Genomic DNA, 15,740 nt, shown 5'->3' with positions numbered 1-15,740 from the left:
TAAACAATATGATTTCTCCTTTAATATATTATTCTCATAATATATTAATAAATCATATTTAATCCTTTCTCTCCATAATTCATCCTATCAAGTTGCTTTGGTGAAGGCCACCCAAAAGGACCATGCACCATCGGGTCAAGTACATACTAAAATAGTTATGGACTTAGACACTAATCCAACAGTCTCCCACTTGGATAAGTCTAATAACTATTATGCGTATGACTTCAGATAATGATCTGCAATCGTAGCTTTCCAAAGCCGCTGTCAACTTTGATCCTATCAGATACGCGTGTCCTTTAAATAAGGGATCATATATTCCTCCATTCTAGATATCGTAAGACATGATTTCTAATCATTCTCTTTGTACTATTTCTCGATCTCCGATTTATGACGACTGACTAATTGAACAAATTAAATTAGCCCTAGCCAGGCCGAGCATTTACGTTTGTCATCACTAAATCATCGAGGGGCTCAAAGATATCGCTTTTATCCTTCTTTGGATAAAAGGAACGGATAAACTTTGATACAGTGCTTGCTTGCACTCACTCACCGAATCACACACAACAATATGTTTTAAAACACCAAGTTAGTAGTGCGTTTACATATTATCAATGTCCAACCGATTAGCAAGATAGAACTCACACATCTCGGTTTCAAGAATATAAGATGTTATCGTCTCACCAATCATTCGTGATACAATTCATGGAGTGATCCAAGTGAGCGTGGGTTTAATCCAATGATCAAATCTTATTCATAAGCACTCATGAACGTTGCAACAAACATTTGCTTATGTCTAATACCCTTTTAGACAATCCACACACCAATTCACGACAATCTTCATTTCATATCTACTTCCAACATATGAACGACTGTGGCTCATTCGAATAAAACCAATTGAATTATTCAGGAAGTCAAAACATGCAAAGTGAAACACAAGAATAATACTAATCCCATATGGCCTCAAACCTTTGAGTATAAATAAAACACCTTTTATTTATCACCATATCGATTACTCATTATTTGTCATTTGGGGTAATCAACTTCTTACTTGAATTATTACTACACTTGTCCCATGCTCCTAGCATGCACACAATGTTTACCTATGGTTCTTACTTTGTGAAATAGATCAAATTGAACACATTTCCAATCATTCTCATTTCACAACTCCTAATCCTTTTTCATAAGTGTAAGAATATCAAATTCTTGCTACTTATAGAATATGCTAGATTCTAACATTTTATGCAATGATCCTTTCGTAATATCACTACACCAAAGTCACAAAGACTATTGCTAATGAAATTACAAAGTCTTTTATCGGAGATTGTTACAAGCCAACTCCTTAGATATGATGTCTCTCATTCAAAGTACATTCCTTTGAACATCCTTTTGCATAAAGTTTCTAATCTAGGCATATATTTTCAATATTCAACTCCCAATATGGACACGCTTCCATATTTTCCATATGACAACTCATTCTTAATAGAATCTTATCTATTCATAATAATGTCGACATGGTCCATCCAATATCGAAACATTTCCATATTTTCCATATGACAACTCATTCTTAATAGAATCTTTTCTATTCATAATAATGTCGATATGGTCCATCCAATACCATGCTTCCAACTACTCACAAGCAACCAATCCTCGTCGAACTTTAAATTTTCCTTTGATAGTTGTTTAATTATTTTAGTCAAAACCGATTCTAGTCCCTTTTCCCTCTAAATGCGCTAGACATTTGGAAAATTTTAGAATGGTCAAATATTAAAGCATTTGCAATCGATCCTATACCCGAAGCGTATGGGACACGATGCATAATGTTTTATTCGCTATGTTCTCAAAAATTCGAATTGTGAAAAGGAATGCCATAATCATAATCGAAATTTTAAGAACACACTATGTTTCTTTGACTAAGTTATTAACATTCCACAACCTAAGCCTCTAGATTTGAAATGAAGCATAATATTCTCTCCCTTAATTATAGCAAAACAACTATTCCGCCTTGCAATACTTACGACTTTGCAAAGAATGACTCTTGTTTTCTATAATTAATATTGCCAACTTGCAATACTTGCCTTAATAATCATACAATCATAACATTTATGCTCCCACTATCATGATGATTATTATAAACATAACACTTGTGCTCCTACTAGCTTTGACATGTATTCATAAACATCTTAACTTTCAGAAAAACCATACCTATTGAATTTATTAACTCCATGTTTCTAATACTTAATGCTTTGATAATCTTTTATGAAGGATTCTCGAACTTATACACCTTTGCCTTAGATAGTTCATATGTGTGTCTAAACACTTAAGACTAATTGCCAAACCTGAACATTCAAATTATGGAAAGGGATACTGTAACCATAATCAAATTCGAGAATGCAATTTTACAATCACTATCTTCTTAAAATCTTTCTTAGTGAAAGCATTTCCTCACAATCATTTTCATGAAGGAGGAAATCTTATAACACTTAGATTTAAACGGTGTATTTTTTCCTATTCATGTGAATTTGTCAAAACCAAAGTTTATGACAAATTCAAACTCATATGGATCGAACTTTCTTAATCTTGATTTCTTGCCTTATGGTGGCACAACTGCCCATCATGTCTTCCAAGTAGTTAAGCAGCTCACCCTTTCCTATCAATGTAGCTTTCATTGATTAAGGTGCCTTGCCTTTTATGCGTTCAAAATGAGTACTCATAGAACTCACATGCATAATTAACTCAACTGGAACAATACATAACCAAAATAATGTCAACACGATAGGTTGTAAACCTCAACTCGTGTGCTAGTGATGATCAATAAGGTTTATTTGATTTGTTCTTGAAACCTTTCAAGACCATTAAGACTCCCACTGACTCCTTGACATATAAGATTCTCTTGTCAATAACCATTTCTTGACAAACAACTATTCAAGAGTTAGTGTAGCTTTTATCAAAACACTTCATGAATTGGTCCTAGTTGGTCTTTGTCCTATCCAAGACATCACAACTTTCCACATTTGATGAATGTTATAAACCTTCTTAATACTTTTTCACTCAATGTCATAATCTTAACTTTAAGACTTGTTATTGGAACGAAGTATGATTGACTTCTTGATTTAACCATTTCTTCAATTCTTGATTCCTCTACTTAGACATACAATTGTATTAAGACTCACTTAGAGGATCAATTGAGATATGGTTCTTAATCATTAAGACCTATCATAAAGCATAAAAGGTACTCTCCATTCTTCTTAGAATGGAGATACTTTTATCTTTCTGCCTACTTGATTCTTCTTATTCGTTTTGCTATTGATTTAATCTTTTTCAATCAATTCAGAATTACACTTAATATTATGAGTATAATCATATTTACTAAACTTTTAGTAAACCATGATGAATATCTTGTTACTCTTATGGTGGACTTTGACCAACACACAACTTTGTGTACTCGATCTCCTAGTCCCTCACTTAACACTTTGTCAATGAATTAGTCTAATTTCCAAATATGAAATTTCTCATTCTTCGTGCAACCAAGTTGCATTATTCCAAATTTCTGTCCAATTGAAACTTGGGCTATGAGAACCTCTCCCTATTTGGTAATTTCTCGACTTTTCCATAAACACCATAAATAAGAATCATATCCATTTGTTGTAGAAATATGCAAAGACCAATTTTCATAACGATTTCATTGCAAGGAAATAAACAAATAAATAAGTCAAACAAAAATTTATTTTATTTATAAAAGCAGCGGAAAACATTTTGTCCTTACAATGCAAAATCCTTTGAAAACTATTTATCTCAAAAGGAAAATTTCTAACAACTCTATCATAACTATCTAAGCTCAAAATCTAATCTTCAAGTTCATGCGATCAAGATCCATTTCTTGTGATTAGATTCATCTTGCTCTTTCACCAAGCTTCCTTTCTTTTCACTGATCCTCCAAAACATTCAAATGCAATCTTATCACATCATGTATTTTGAATCAATGAATAGGAACTTAACGGAGTTAGATAGTGGATCTTTTACCAGAAGCACAACCATACTCTTTGACTCTCCCATCTTTGGAATCTTCAGGCAGACATCTATCCAATGCCCTTTCTCTTGGCAACAAACGCAAGTCGCTTCTCTTAGAACGTCCTCGGAAGCATGGTCGGTTGACTTTTCCCAACAAATACGCTCCATTGCTCCGCCAAATCATTTCTGATTCAGCATCAATGAGCATGTAAGTTAGGTCAATAAGGTTATCGTCATGATCCATCATATAATACTTTATTTTGAACTCATTATATGATTCAGGGAGCGACCGCAAAACTCAGTTCACAGCCAACTCATCCGGGAATGACACACCCAACATTATCAACCTATCAATGTGTGATTTCATTCCTTGAATGTGGGCACACACGGATTTACCATCTTCATGTTTCATTTCCAATAGGGCCTTAGTGATATTGAACCTTTCAATTCTTCGATCTTGTGGGTTAGGGAGAACAATCGGAGGAGGTGGAGGAAGTGAAGCATGATTTCTTGTTCCTCGATCGAATCGTGGAATACCATCTTCATGTGGAATGCTTGTTCCACGGGATTTGGGGAGACCATAGTTGTCGAACTTTAACATCTACAACACGGGAGAAAACGAATTCAAGTTAGTTGATTGATTGAGTCCTTAGTAAATCACCCAAATGAGATACTAAGGCTAGGACCCAACACAATACTCTACAACTCGGGAGAGGGATGCCGTAACCCAAATTGCAGAACATTTGAAGGTAAGTGAATGACGATTCACTAATTTCCACCATGAAAAAACGAAAAAGAAATTTAAGTTTTAAATCTATGAAAACTCCTAGATCCTTTGAGATTCATTGAACATTTCAATGGCATGTTTAAATCTCGATATGCCCCTCTTGTTTGTGACTGGGATGCCGAGGATCACAAAGCGGGTGTGAATAACCCTGCAAATTTACATGGTGCCCTCACATGTTACAGTCACCTATTCGATGTGCCGGTAAACCACACACGCTCCACCGAACTATGACAAACATTGAGTCACCCTTTGCTACCTTTGCTTAGAACCATTTAGTGTGCCGGTAAACCACACACGCTCCACTAACGTCTTCGCAAGGGCACAAAGTGTAATTTCATGGAATTACATCAATTCACTTTGCCTAAGTAACTAAGATTGGGAATTTGAAAAACATTTAGTTACTTTTGTACTTCATCATACTTATAATGGAAGGTTTCATCCTATCCTACCCGTTCGGCTAACGACCCTCCACTAGTCAAGAGTATGGTGGGTAAGAGTGGATACCCATTCAATCGCCATATTATAAGCAATTTCCTTAAACACCCCTTATAGACCAGCTTCGTGAATGAGGCCTACTAACAGTAAGACTGAATTTTACTCATACATATATATAATGTTAGAATTTTAATGTTATATATAGTATAGAGTGTATTTTACACTTTTAGAATACTAGGTGGTCAAATTTAATAATTATACTTTTAATTCAATTAAATTGTAAACTTAAACTTTTATGGATTTATTAAACCTCTTTTAATTATACACCTTAATTAATTAATAAAACCACAAGGGTGTGATTTGAACTTTCAAAACATTACTAGGGTTTTAGAATTTAACATTCCTAATTAAACCTTTTAATCAACTTTGAAATTCCAAAACTTGAGGGCAAGTTTTGAAACATTTCAAAACATTAGGGTTAGAATTTAAATATACATCAAAATTAAACTTTCAATCAAAATTTAAATACCAAAACTTGAGGGCAAGTTTTGAAACATTTTTCAAAACATGAGGGTTTTAACTATTTAAATTTCAAAACAACAAAACTTTTGAGTTCAAATTTAAACTATAAACCTAAAGGGGAAAATATGAAACTTTTCATAACACAAGGATCAAATAACAAATAATCTAAATTAAAATTTAAATACATAATTATCCATATTTGATTTATTTAATGATTTCCTGCAAAACAATTTACCAATTTAATCAAAATAATTAATCAATTATCACATCAGGAAACAAATATTTTATTAATTGATAAATATCTTCAATTAGATCAAGATTATACTCATATATGTAAAAAAACGGATTTATATTGATCTAACATGATAAGGCAAGTATCCTCAAGCCAAAAATAGCAAGAAATCCCGGTTTTCCCTCATTCTGACCAATTGACTCGTCGAGTCAGGCATGGACTCGTCGAGTCAGCATGGACTCGGCGAGTTCAGCAAGCAGAACCACAAAAAATGAATTTTTTCAACATACAAGGCATCAATACAATAGAAACCAATCAAGGCTCTGATACCACTGATGGGTTTTGGTCATAAGAACATCCTATGTGCTCATACAAACCCTAATGCTTGGATCTAGGTTTCTCTATTGTACATGCAAGTTTTCCAAGACTATAAACCCTAATTCTAGCATTCAAGTAATCATATTAACATGAGAATAGGTTTACGATCATACCTTGATTGTTATGTAGCAATAACAATCTCAATTCCTCCTTGTATTGACTTTAGAAAGCTTAGAGTCACAAATGTCACTCCTCTAATGGTTCACAAACACCAAGATCAAGAGGATGAAGAGGAGAGAGGATGGAGGCGGCCCAAAACGTGTTCTAACCCTAGAAGAGAAGTTCCCCACGTTTTTGAGCCTTAAGGGTTCTATATGTAGTGAGGCTATTAGGGTTATCTAACAAGGAAACCCTAATTTTGATGCTTAAGCCCTAAGCAACCCATGGACTCCTTTCCTTAAGGCCGTGGACGATTTCCTCATGGGTTTCCCCATAGAATTCGTCCACTCCTGAATATAAGACAATCCATGGCCCAAATTGCAATTATCTTATAATTACAATTCCAGTCCCTTAAGTTTAATTAATCTCTTTTAGTCACAAAACTAGTTACTAATTAATTCTTGACTAATATTAATTAAACAATATGATTTCTCCTTTAATATATTATTCTCATAATATATTAATAAATCATATTTAATCCTTTCTCTCCATAATTCATCCTATCAAGTTGCTTTGGTGAAGGCAACCCAAAAGGACCATGCACCATCGGGTCAAGTACATACTAAAATAGTTATGGACTTAGACACTAATCCAACACAAACAAGAGGTGATAATTGTTTGTGCAAGATGGCTTCGAATTGCAAAAATTTCTGTGATAGAAATTCCGGAGTAATGAGAGAAAATGACACTGGTTTAACTGATAACTCCTTCACTTCCTTTAACATAGTAACCAATTTACCAAAATGTTTTGCAGCCTGTTCAAAAAGATTGATGAATTGAGGATTCATTGTATCATATAGCTTGACAAATCTAGTGACAACATCACAGATAATGTCAAATTTTTGATTGATGGATGCATAATCTTGTTGTATAGCCTGAACTTCCTTCTGCATATCTTCTCGAAGTTCTGCAATTTGTAGATTAACATCTTCATGAACTTTCTTGACTTCTTGAACATACAAAACATGCCTTTCTCTCGTGACAACTTTCAATTCCTTCACTTCTTGTAAAAAATCCTTTCTTTGAGAACTCATTCTATTATCATTTGTTTGATCATTAAGATCAACTTTCTCCAACACCCTTGCTACAGAATCCCGTATCATCCCAGAAACTTTGTTTGTAACACGTCCTTCAAAAACTTTTAACATAGAATCCACCTCCAAACTTGAAACAAATGAACCACCCCTATATCAGCCTAAGATTGCAAAATCGAATGCAACTTTGAATTTAGAATTTTGAATTGCTTCATGGTCATCAACACGTGATCTGGAAACTCTTCTTCTGTGTCATCAAACTGTAATGCTTCAAAGGTTCCTCCAAAACCTTCATTATCAGTTTCAGTTTCCATTGTATCATCAACATGTGAGGTTTGGTGGATCAGTGGATTGAGATGAAAAGACTGAAGTAAAAGGGGTATTGATGATATTTTCGAAAGTAGGTGAATCAGTGGTAGAGGTAATTGGAGGTAATGACAAAATGATTTCAGAAGTTGGAATAACAATACCTTGATCATCACCCTTCATAGCTTTTGGACTCTCAAGCTTCGCATTATCAGAACCATCGGATTCACATTATCTGTACCCATAATGACATTTGTATTCGTATTAGATATGTTTACATTGATGTTTGAAGTTTGTGTCTCCTCATAAAATGATTCAACATTCGAAACTTCGGGTAAAACTACCATGGTGTCATCAGCCTTCGAATTGCCAACCACCACAATTGCTTCCGGAGTTTCAGGAATGACTACTTCTTCATTTGTTGAAATATTTCTAAGAATCAACTTTTGTAACTTCTTCGATTTATTCTGTTGTAAATGCTTTGCCATGTTTTCAGCCCGTCGTTTCTTCGAAGATGGAGAAACAAGCGCTGGAACGTCCCTGATAAGAACCCCTTGATGTGTGACTTGTGATTTACGAACAACACGGGGTAAAACTTTTCGCGATTTTTTAGATTTCTTTTTAATTCGCCGAAAAACCCTAGTTTTCGAAGGGATTGTTTCTTTCTCCTGAGTTTCTTCAATTATAGGAGAATCAATCGTTGTATTAACAGCAACTGAGACATCTTGTGGAATAGAGTCATCAACTACTGCAGATTTCTTTTTAGGAGATTTCTGTGTCTTCGTTTTCTTGACTGGTTTCTCAGAAGAACCAGATTCATCTTTCTTTCCTCTCCTTGATTTCTTCTTCTCCTTTTCCAATAGAATACCAGTTGGAACTATGGTATCTATTGTTTGTTTGTATGCCAAAAGCACAAAATTAGTAGGATCCACCTTCTTCAGCATGGCATCAGGAATCCTCGCAGCCTTCGGAAATATATCCACATCCTCAACCACATCCTTTGGAATAGCATATACATGAAAAGTAGCCTTCTCATCATCATTAGACACCAAAATACCCTCCTTGTTGTAAAAATATTGCAAGATCAGGCTCCAGTATCTTGCACACGAAATTCCATGCTTTGCATCAGTATTTTCAATACTTTTCTGGAATTCTGCCCATAATTGTGAAGCATAATCCACCAGTAACTCGTAATATAGCCCTGCAACCATGGCATATACTTGAATTCGTCCTTTATCAAGACCCACTGTTCTTCTTGTTAAGCATCTTAGGAAGATACCAAACAAAAAATTCCACATACTAAGAAGATTTAATTTCTTGAAATCACTAATTCTTGATAACTGAGGCTGATGTTCCATCTCATTGAACATATGGACAATTTGAGGATAAGTAAATTCCTCATATGGTGGAGTATTGGGGATATCCAGAATTTGACAGAAGAGTTTCTTGGAAAGTTTAACCTTTTTATCATTGATGAGGTTAAACACAATTGCATCAAATGCCTTAGCAACAGAAGCAGTTGAACCAGCCTGAGACAACCAAGAAATTGGTACGGAAAAGGAGTTGAACATCGTCGTGGATAATACTGAACTTTTCAAGGTAGTCACCAGCATCTTCAATTCCTCAGGATACTTTGATACGTCACCTTCAACTTGATAGTTAGTACCCTGGATCTTCATAATAGGCATGGAAGTGAAATCATCGGTATTTTGTGAAGGATCAGCTCAAACATTAGCAGTCGCCATTGTTAGGGTTTTGAGAAATTGAATTTGCAGAGAGAATTAGGAATTTTCTTTTGGAAGCGTAAAGTAACAAAAGACTCATGAACTCCATTTTATATGTAACCCTTCCGTTTGAATTAAAAGCGGGATAGCATTTAATGAATGCTGACATGGCACCTTGAAAATCGGACCATAACGCCGTAGAAATAGCCATGTGTCAAAAAGTAATTGTACCATCTTCGTAAAAGTAGGACACGATACTAAACGTCATTAAAATACAGCCTGTTTGTTTTCCCCAAGAGAATTGTAACCGTCGGACCCCTTCGGATTGAGGTTAGGCTCTTTCACTTTTGGGATGAAAAGCGAAGTCATATGCCAGATTTTTGAAATCATCAGCCTGAGTTGGTATTACTTAGATCCTCAAGGATTTCGTGAGTGTAGTGTTCCAAAGAAAGTTAGACAAGAAACAATTAAAAAAGAATTTTGGAATTCAATGATGTCAAAATTTTATTTGACACAAAGGCAGTTGAATCCCGGGCAAAGATTACTTCGTTAATTATCAAGAGAGATAATCAACAGCTTGTGTGGTTTCCCGTGAAATACAATCGATAACTTGTTGAAAAGTTTCGAAGGGCATCTTTTGTAAGGCCTCATAGGTGGCTTCGAAAATTTCGTTACATATCAACCTAAACATAAGGTGAGCAATTGTAACAGAAATTACTTGTTTGACCAGTGTAGTCAATGACAAGTTGGTATTTGAAAATTTTTAAAGTGACAAGAATTTGCTAATTAAACTTACACGGAAATCATATTCATGAAAAAAAATTAGTGGATCTTGTTGGGTGACAAACATCATGGGGTTCGAATGTTTGATCAAGACCACGCATAAGAAATGAATATGATTTGGAGTTTAGAAAAAAGGTACTGAAACAAAAGTTTCGTAAAATCTGGAACATAGTTCCTCGTCAATTCCTTAAGTGGATAGATTTGTGGGTTTCACTTTCATCACGGTATCATTATGTTAGATCATAAACACAGATTTTGATATGTCTAAGTTTTGATTGGTTTTATCGAAGACTTCCAGGACATATGCCTTCGTATTTGAGTGTGATAGAATTTTTGTTGAAAAAAGATTGGTGTAAGAAACGAAGTGTACTTCAGTTATGTTTGGACAAAACAGGAAACTCTTAACTCACATGAGAAGAGTTAGGTAGCTCATGAGACTAATGTGAATACAAGCCTGATTGGGAAGAAATCTTCGTATGAAAATCCCATTAAGGCTTTCTTTTATACACATAGAGTCATTGGAGGCTTAAGTCAACATACAACAGCATGCTTCTAGGGACATCTTAACTAGTTCTGAAGGATTAATGTTTAAAGATGCGAAAGAACGTGATATACCTGACCCTAGAAAAGCAAACAATGAAGTCTTCGTGAATTATGAGAATCTGCATCACAGTACCTAAAAATTGGAAACAAAATATTTTTGTTGTTTTTAATTTTTCAAAAATAAAGAGCACAACAAAGAGAAATTTTTTTTTGAGTTTTTGATTTTTCGAAAAGAAAAGAACAAAACAAATGAAAAATATTTTTGAGATTTTTGAATTTTCGAAAATAACAAAATAACACAAAAATATAAAGGATACTGAGTGCAAACACACGAAGATTTTGTATGTCCTCCCAAATGACAGATGTACGAATATGAAGTGTACGAAGAGTTGACTATGAACAGTAACCGTTGAACGTGGAATCTCTTCTAAAGTGACAAATGTACGAATACGAAGTATACGAAGAGTTGACCGGGAACAGTAATCGCTGAACGTTGAACGAATTTGCCTTGAGTTGTATTTAGCGCCTCTGAACGATTTTTGAATAACCATCATCCTTCGCTTTTGTGTAAAAGAGAGTTTCCATTAATCATTCCCAATGCTTCCAAAATGCGAACAAATGATTTTTCATCCAAAGCTTTTGTGAAAATATCAGCAAGCTGATTCGTTGTTTTCACAAAATGGACTTCAATATTGCCTTCCTCCACATGATCTTTTATAAAATGATAATGAAGACCAATGTGTTTAGTCTTCGAATGCTACACAGGATTATGAAAAATTCTTATTGCACATTGTGAATCACAATATAATGGAATCTTTTTCATATTAATTGCATAATCTCTTAATTGACTTTGAATCCAAATTATCTGTGATGTGCAAGCAGCAGCTGCAACATATTCAACTTCAGCAGTGGAAATTGAAACACATGTTTGTTTCTTTGATTGCCAACTAACCAACTTTCCATTTAGTAATTGACAACCACCACTTGTGCTTTTTCGATCAAGATTACAACCTCCCAGATCGGCATCAGAATATGATTGAATGAAGAATCATGTTTTCGAAGGATACCACAATCCTAATGAAGTTGTGCCTTTAAGATAAAGAAATATATTCTTTACAGCAATGAGATGTGGTTCTCTCGGATTTGATTGATACCTAGCACAATTACAAACAGAAAACATGATATCAGGTTGATTGGCTGTTAAATAAAGTAATGATCCAATCATGTTCCTGTATAGTGTAAGATCAACAGAGGGTTTATCTAACGAAGGAGTTAGTTTGACACCCGTTGCCATTGGAACTCGTAACTTTGTGCTATTTGTCATCCCAAATTTTTCAAGCATATTCTTCGTATATTTTTCTTGATTGATGTATATTCCTTCTCTGCTTTGATGAATTTTTTAAGCCAAGAAAATTGTTTATCTTACCCATCATGCTCATTTCGAATTTACTCTTCATTAAGTCTTCGAATTCTTTAGACAGAGCAAGGTCAGTAGAGCCAAAAATAATATCATCAACATAAATTTTAACAAGCATTAGGTAATTCCCAACTTTCTTTCGAAATAACGTGGGGTCAACTGATCCTTGTTTAAATTTAGATTGCTTCAAAAATGAAGTTAAAGTTACATACCATGCTCTTGGTGCTTGTTTTAACCCATAAACAACCTTATCTAAAATATAAACATGATCAGGATGTTCTTCGTTAATAAAACCTGGGGGTTGTTCCACATAAACAGTTTCTTCAAGTTCGCCATTTAAGAAAGCACATTTGACATCCATTTGATAAACATCAAAATCTTTGTGAGCTGTATAAGCCAAAAAGATACGAACCACCTCGAGTCTTGCAACAGGGGCAAAAGTTTCTTCGTAATCTATTCCGTCTTGTTGAGAATATCCTTTTACAATAAGCCTGGCTTTGTTTCGAATAATATTTCCATCTTTGTCGGTTTTATTTTTAGAAATCCATTTTAATCCGACAATTGAAACATTTTCAGGTTTAGGAATTAATCTCCAAACCTTGTTTCTTTTAAATTCCAACAATTCAGCTTGCATAGCAACAACCCAATCAGAGTGTTCCAATGCAACCTTGAATGTATTTGGTTCGATTTTAGAAATAAAAACATTAAACATACACAACTCTTGATGGTTATTTAATACCTCATTCTTCGCACGAAGTTGTGCTCTTGTCAAAACACCGTCTTGTGGATTTCCAATGATTTGATTATCCGGATGATGTCTTGTCCATTTCTCCATTGGAGGATAAGATGCATCAAAATCCAAAGTTGCATCTTCGTATATCTCTCCATTTTCAGATCCAACAATAGAACAAACATCATCAACATCATGAAGATTTTCATTATTCGCAAATGGCTCCCCCTCAACAATATGATCCTCCTCAACAGAATGCTCCCCCTTAACCAGAGTATTCGAATCCAAGTGCTCCCCCTCAACTTGATCATTATGCAAGTTCTTACTATTTTCTTGAGGAATAGATGTTGAGTCATCAGAAAGCTTCGAAACTTCAGGAATGTGATTAACGTTGGCATTTATTTCAACATTAATAGCATTATCTAAAACACCAAAAATCAAATCATAATCAATATCATCCATGTGTAAAGATTCAGTTTCAACTTGTGTTTCTTGTAGGATTGGTTGATTTGCGAATATTTGGGCATTTTGTTTGATGTAATAATCATCGAATGTAAGATTGAAAGCTTCTTCCACTTTTCGTGTTCTCTTGTTTAATACACGATAGGCAACAGAGTTGTGTGAATATCCAAGAAAAATGGCTTCATCTGCTTTTGGCTGAAACTTCGAAAGTTGATCCTTGAGATTCATAATGAAGCACCTACAACCAAAAACATGGAAAAATTTTACATTAGGTTTTCGATTATTGAGAACTTCATATGGAGTTATGTTAAATCGACGATGTATGAATGATCGATTCTGAGTAAAACATGCAGTAGAAACTGCTTCAGCCCAAAGATACTGTGGAAGATTCGCATATGCCAACATTGTTCTAGGAGCTTTACATAATGACCGATTTCTTCGTTGAACTACACCATTTTGTTGTGGTGTATAAGGAGATAAGAAATTATGTGAAATTCCTTTTTCCACCAAAAATGAATCAAGAACTTGATTCTTGAATTCAGTTCCACGATCACTCTTTATTTTTCGAACAAACTTTTTCAAGGTGATTTCCATTTTCTTGATAAAGTCAATCATGATTTGTGATACTTCAGATTTTAACCTGAGAAAATACACCCACGTAAACCTTGAAAAATCATCAACAATAACTAGAATGTACCGTTTCTTGTTTAGTGTAGAGGCTGTTGATGGACCACATAAATCAATATGTAAAAGCTCCAATGGTTCAACAATCTTCGAATCAATTGTTATTGGATGACCTTGTTTATGTTGTTTACCAACTTCGCAAGCTGCGCACAAAGAATCATTATCAAATTTAAGAATGGGTAAACCTCTTACCAAATCCTGAACGACGAGTTTGTTGATGTTTCAAAAATTGAGGTGAGAAAGTCTTCTATGCCACAACCAGCTTACATCAGAAGCAGCTTTTGAAAGCAAACATACAGCTGGTTTACCTACAATTAGATTGATGTCCAGTGTAAACATATCACCTCTTCGCTGTGACTTGAGTAAAACTTCTTTGGTATCAACCTTCGAAATTATATTTCCCTCTTCGTTAAAGAGAACTTGATTTCCAGTGCCCACAACAAGTTGTGATACACTTATCAAGTTGTTTTGTAAGCCTTCCACGTACACAACACGATTCACAGTAAATTGCCCATTCGTAATCTTTCCATATCCTTTGACCTTCCACTTTTGGTTGTTCCCAAATTTAACCACTCCTGCATTTTCCAAGCTTCGAAAATCTCCTAAATTCTCCTTCTTTCCAGTCATGTGACAAGAGCAACCACTATCAATGTACCATTTGTTGTCATATTGCTCGTCACATAGTACTTGCGATTAATGAAAGAATTTAGGTACCCAAGACTTTTTGGGTCCTTGGAAATTAGATTTGATATGAAAAGATGAACTTTTAACCGAGTCACAAACTCTAGTTTTGAGACTATTAACTAAGTCTACTTCTTCATTTTAAGGGACTGAATCATAAGTATTTGTCAGCTTCGGATGTTCATTGACCATACCCTTCGCATTGTGAGTTTGTCATACAATAGTCTTCGCTTTTGTGACTAGTTTCCAGGTTTTGATAGATATATTCGAATCCTTGGATGATGAACTCCCATTTGATGATGTATTCACATACTTTTCATATGCTTCGTGTATCTTCTCATTTGAAAATTTGCTCGATTGATACATTTTTCCTTTTTCCTTCGAGCCAATGATCGATATTCCTTTTAAAAGTAATGCCTTTTGCATACGAATCTTTCAAAGTTTGTTTCTTTGTGTGATTAGGAAAGTTTGGCTTTTGAGGAATAAAATCGACTTTAGGGTTTGAAAGATATGCCTCTCTATAAGATCTGCTAACAGGTGTTTGAAAAGATTAACTTTTTGAATTTAAAGAAAATTGTTTTTCATACTTTTTCTGAAAATTGTTCCTTGGAAATGTTGTTTTTGAAAACTTTCAATAATTTTGATTGATTATTCATTTCATACTTTGATTGAAAAACTTGTTTAGTGGACTTCTTATCTGAAAAAGATTTTGTTGTTGCTTTTAACTCCTTTTGAGATTCAATTGTTTGCCAAAAAAATTTCTTTCTTGCTTGCCATTTTGAAACATTATTATCTTTTGAAAATTTGGCAATTTGTTCTTTGAATTTAATTTTAAGTCATCTTCATTTGCTAGTT

General features: G+C 34.4%; 1 protein-coding gene across 1 annotated transcript; it reads right to left on the bottom strand.

Moving 5' to 3' along the window:
- Positions 1-12,002: 12,002 nt before the first annotated feature.
- LOC145012555 (uncharacterized) lies at positions 12,003-13,748 on the bottom strand. The gene is made up of 3 exons (XM_078971357.1): positions 13,068-13,748; positions 12,927-12,995; positions 12,003-12,065 (listed from the first exon to the last, which is right to left on the bottom strand). Exons 1-3 carry the CDS (start codon positions 13,746-13,748, stop codon positions 12,003-12,005), a joined length of 813 nt encoding a protein of 270 aa, XP_078827483.1.
- Positions 13,749-15,740: the final 1,992 nt, after the last annotated feature.

Source organism: Lactuca saligna, chromosome 1 (genome assembly GCF_052625555.1).
Source record: "Lactuca saligna cultivar CGN05327 chromosome 1, ASM5262555v1, whole genome shotgun sequence".
Classification (NCBI taxonomy): domain Eukaryota; kingdom Viridiplantae; phylum Streptophyta; class Magnoliopsida; order Asterales; family Asteraceae; genus Lactuca; species Lactuca saligna.
This window is presented reverse-complemented; position numbering and strand designations above follow the sequence as displayed.

What these genes read in the sequence shown, in the direction of transcription:
- LOC145012555 (XM_078971357.1), bottom strand. Translation starts at nt 13,748, where the DNA reads ATGAATCTCAAGGATCAACTTTCGAAGTTTCAGCCAAAAGCAGATGAA. An exon ending in AACTTCGTGCGAAGAATGAG is followed by an intron (nt 12,996 to 13,067) that starts GTATTAAATAAC and finishes AATACATTCAAG; the next exon opens with GTTGCATTGGAACACTCTGA. An exon ending in TGGAATTTAAAAGAAACAAG is followed by an intron (nt 12,066 to 12,926) that starts GTTTGGAGATTA and finishes TAATTGTGCTAG; the next exon opens with GTATCAATCAAATCCGAGAG.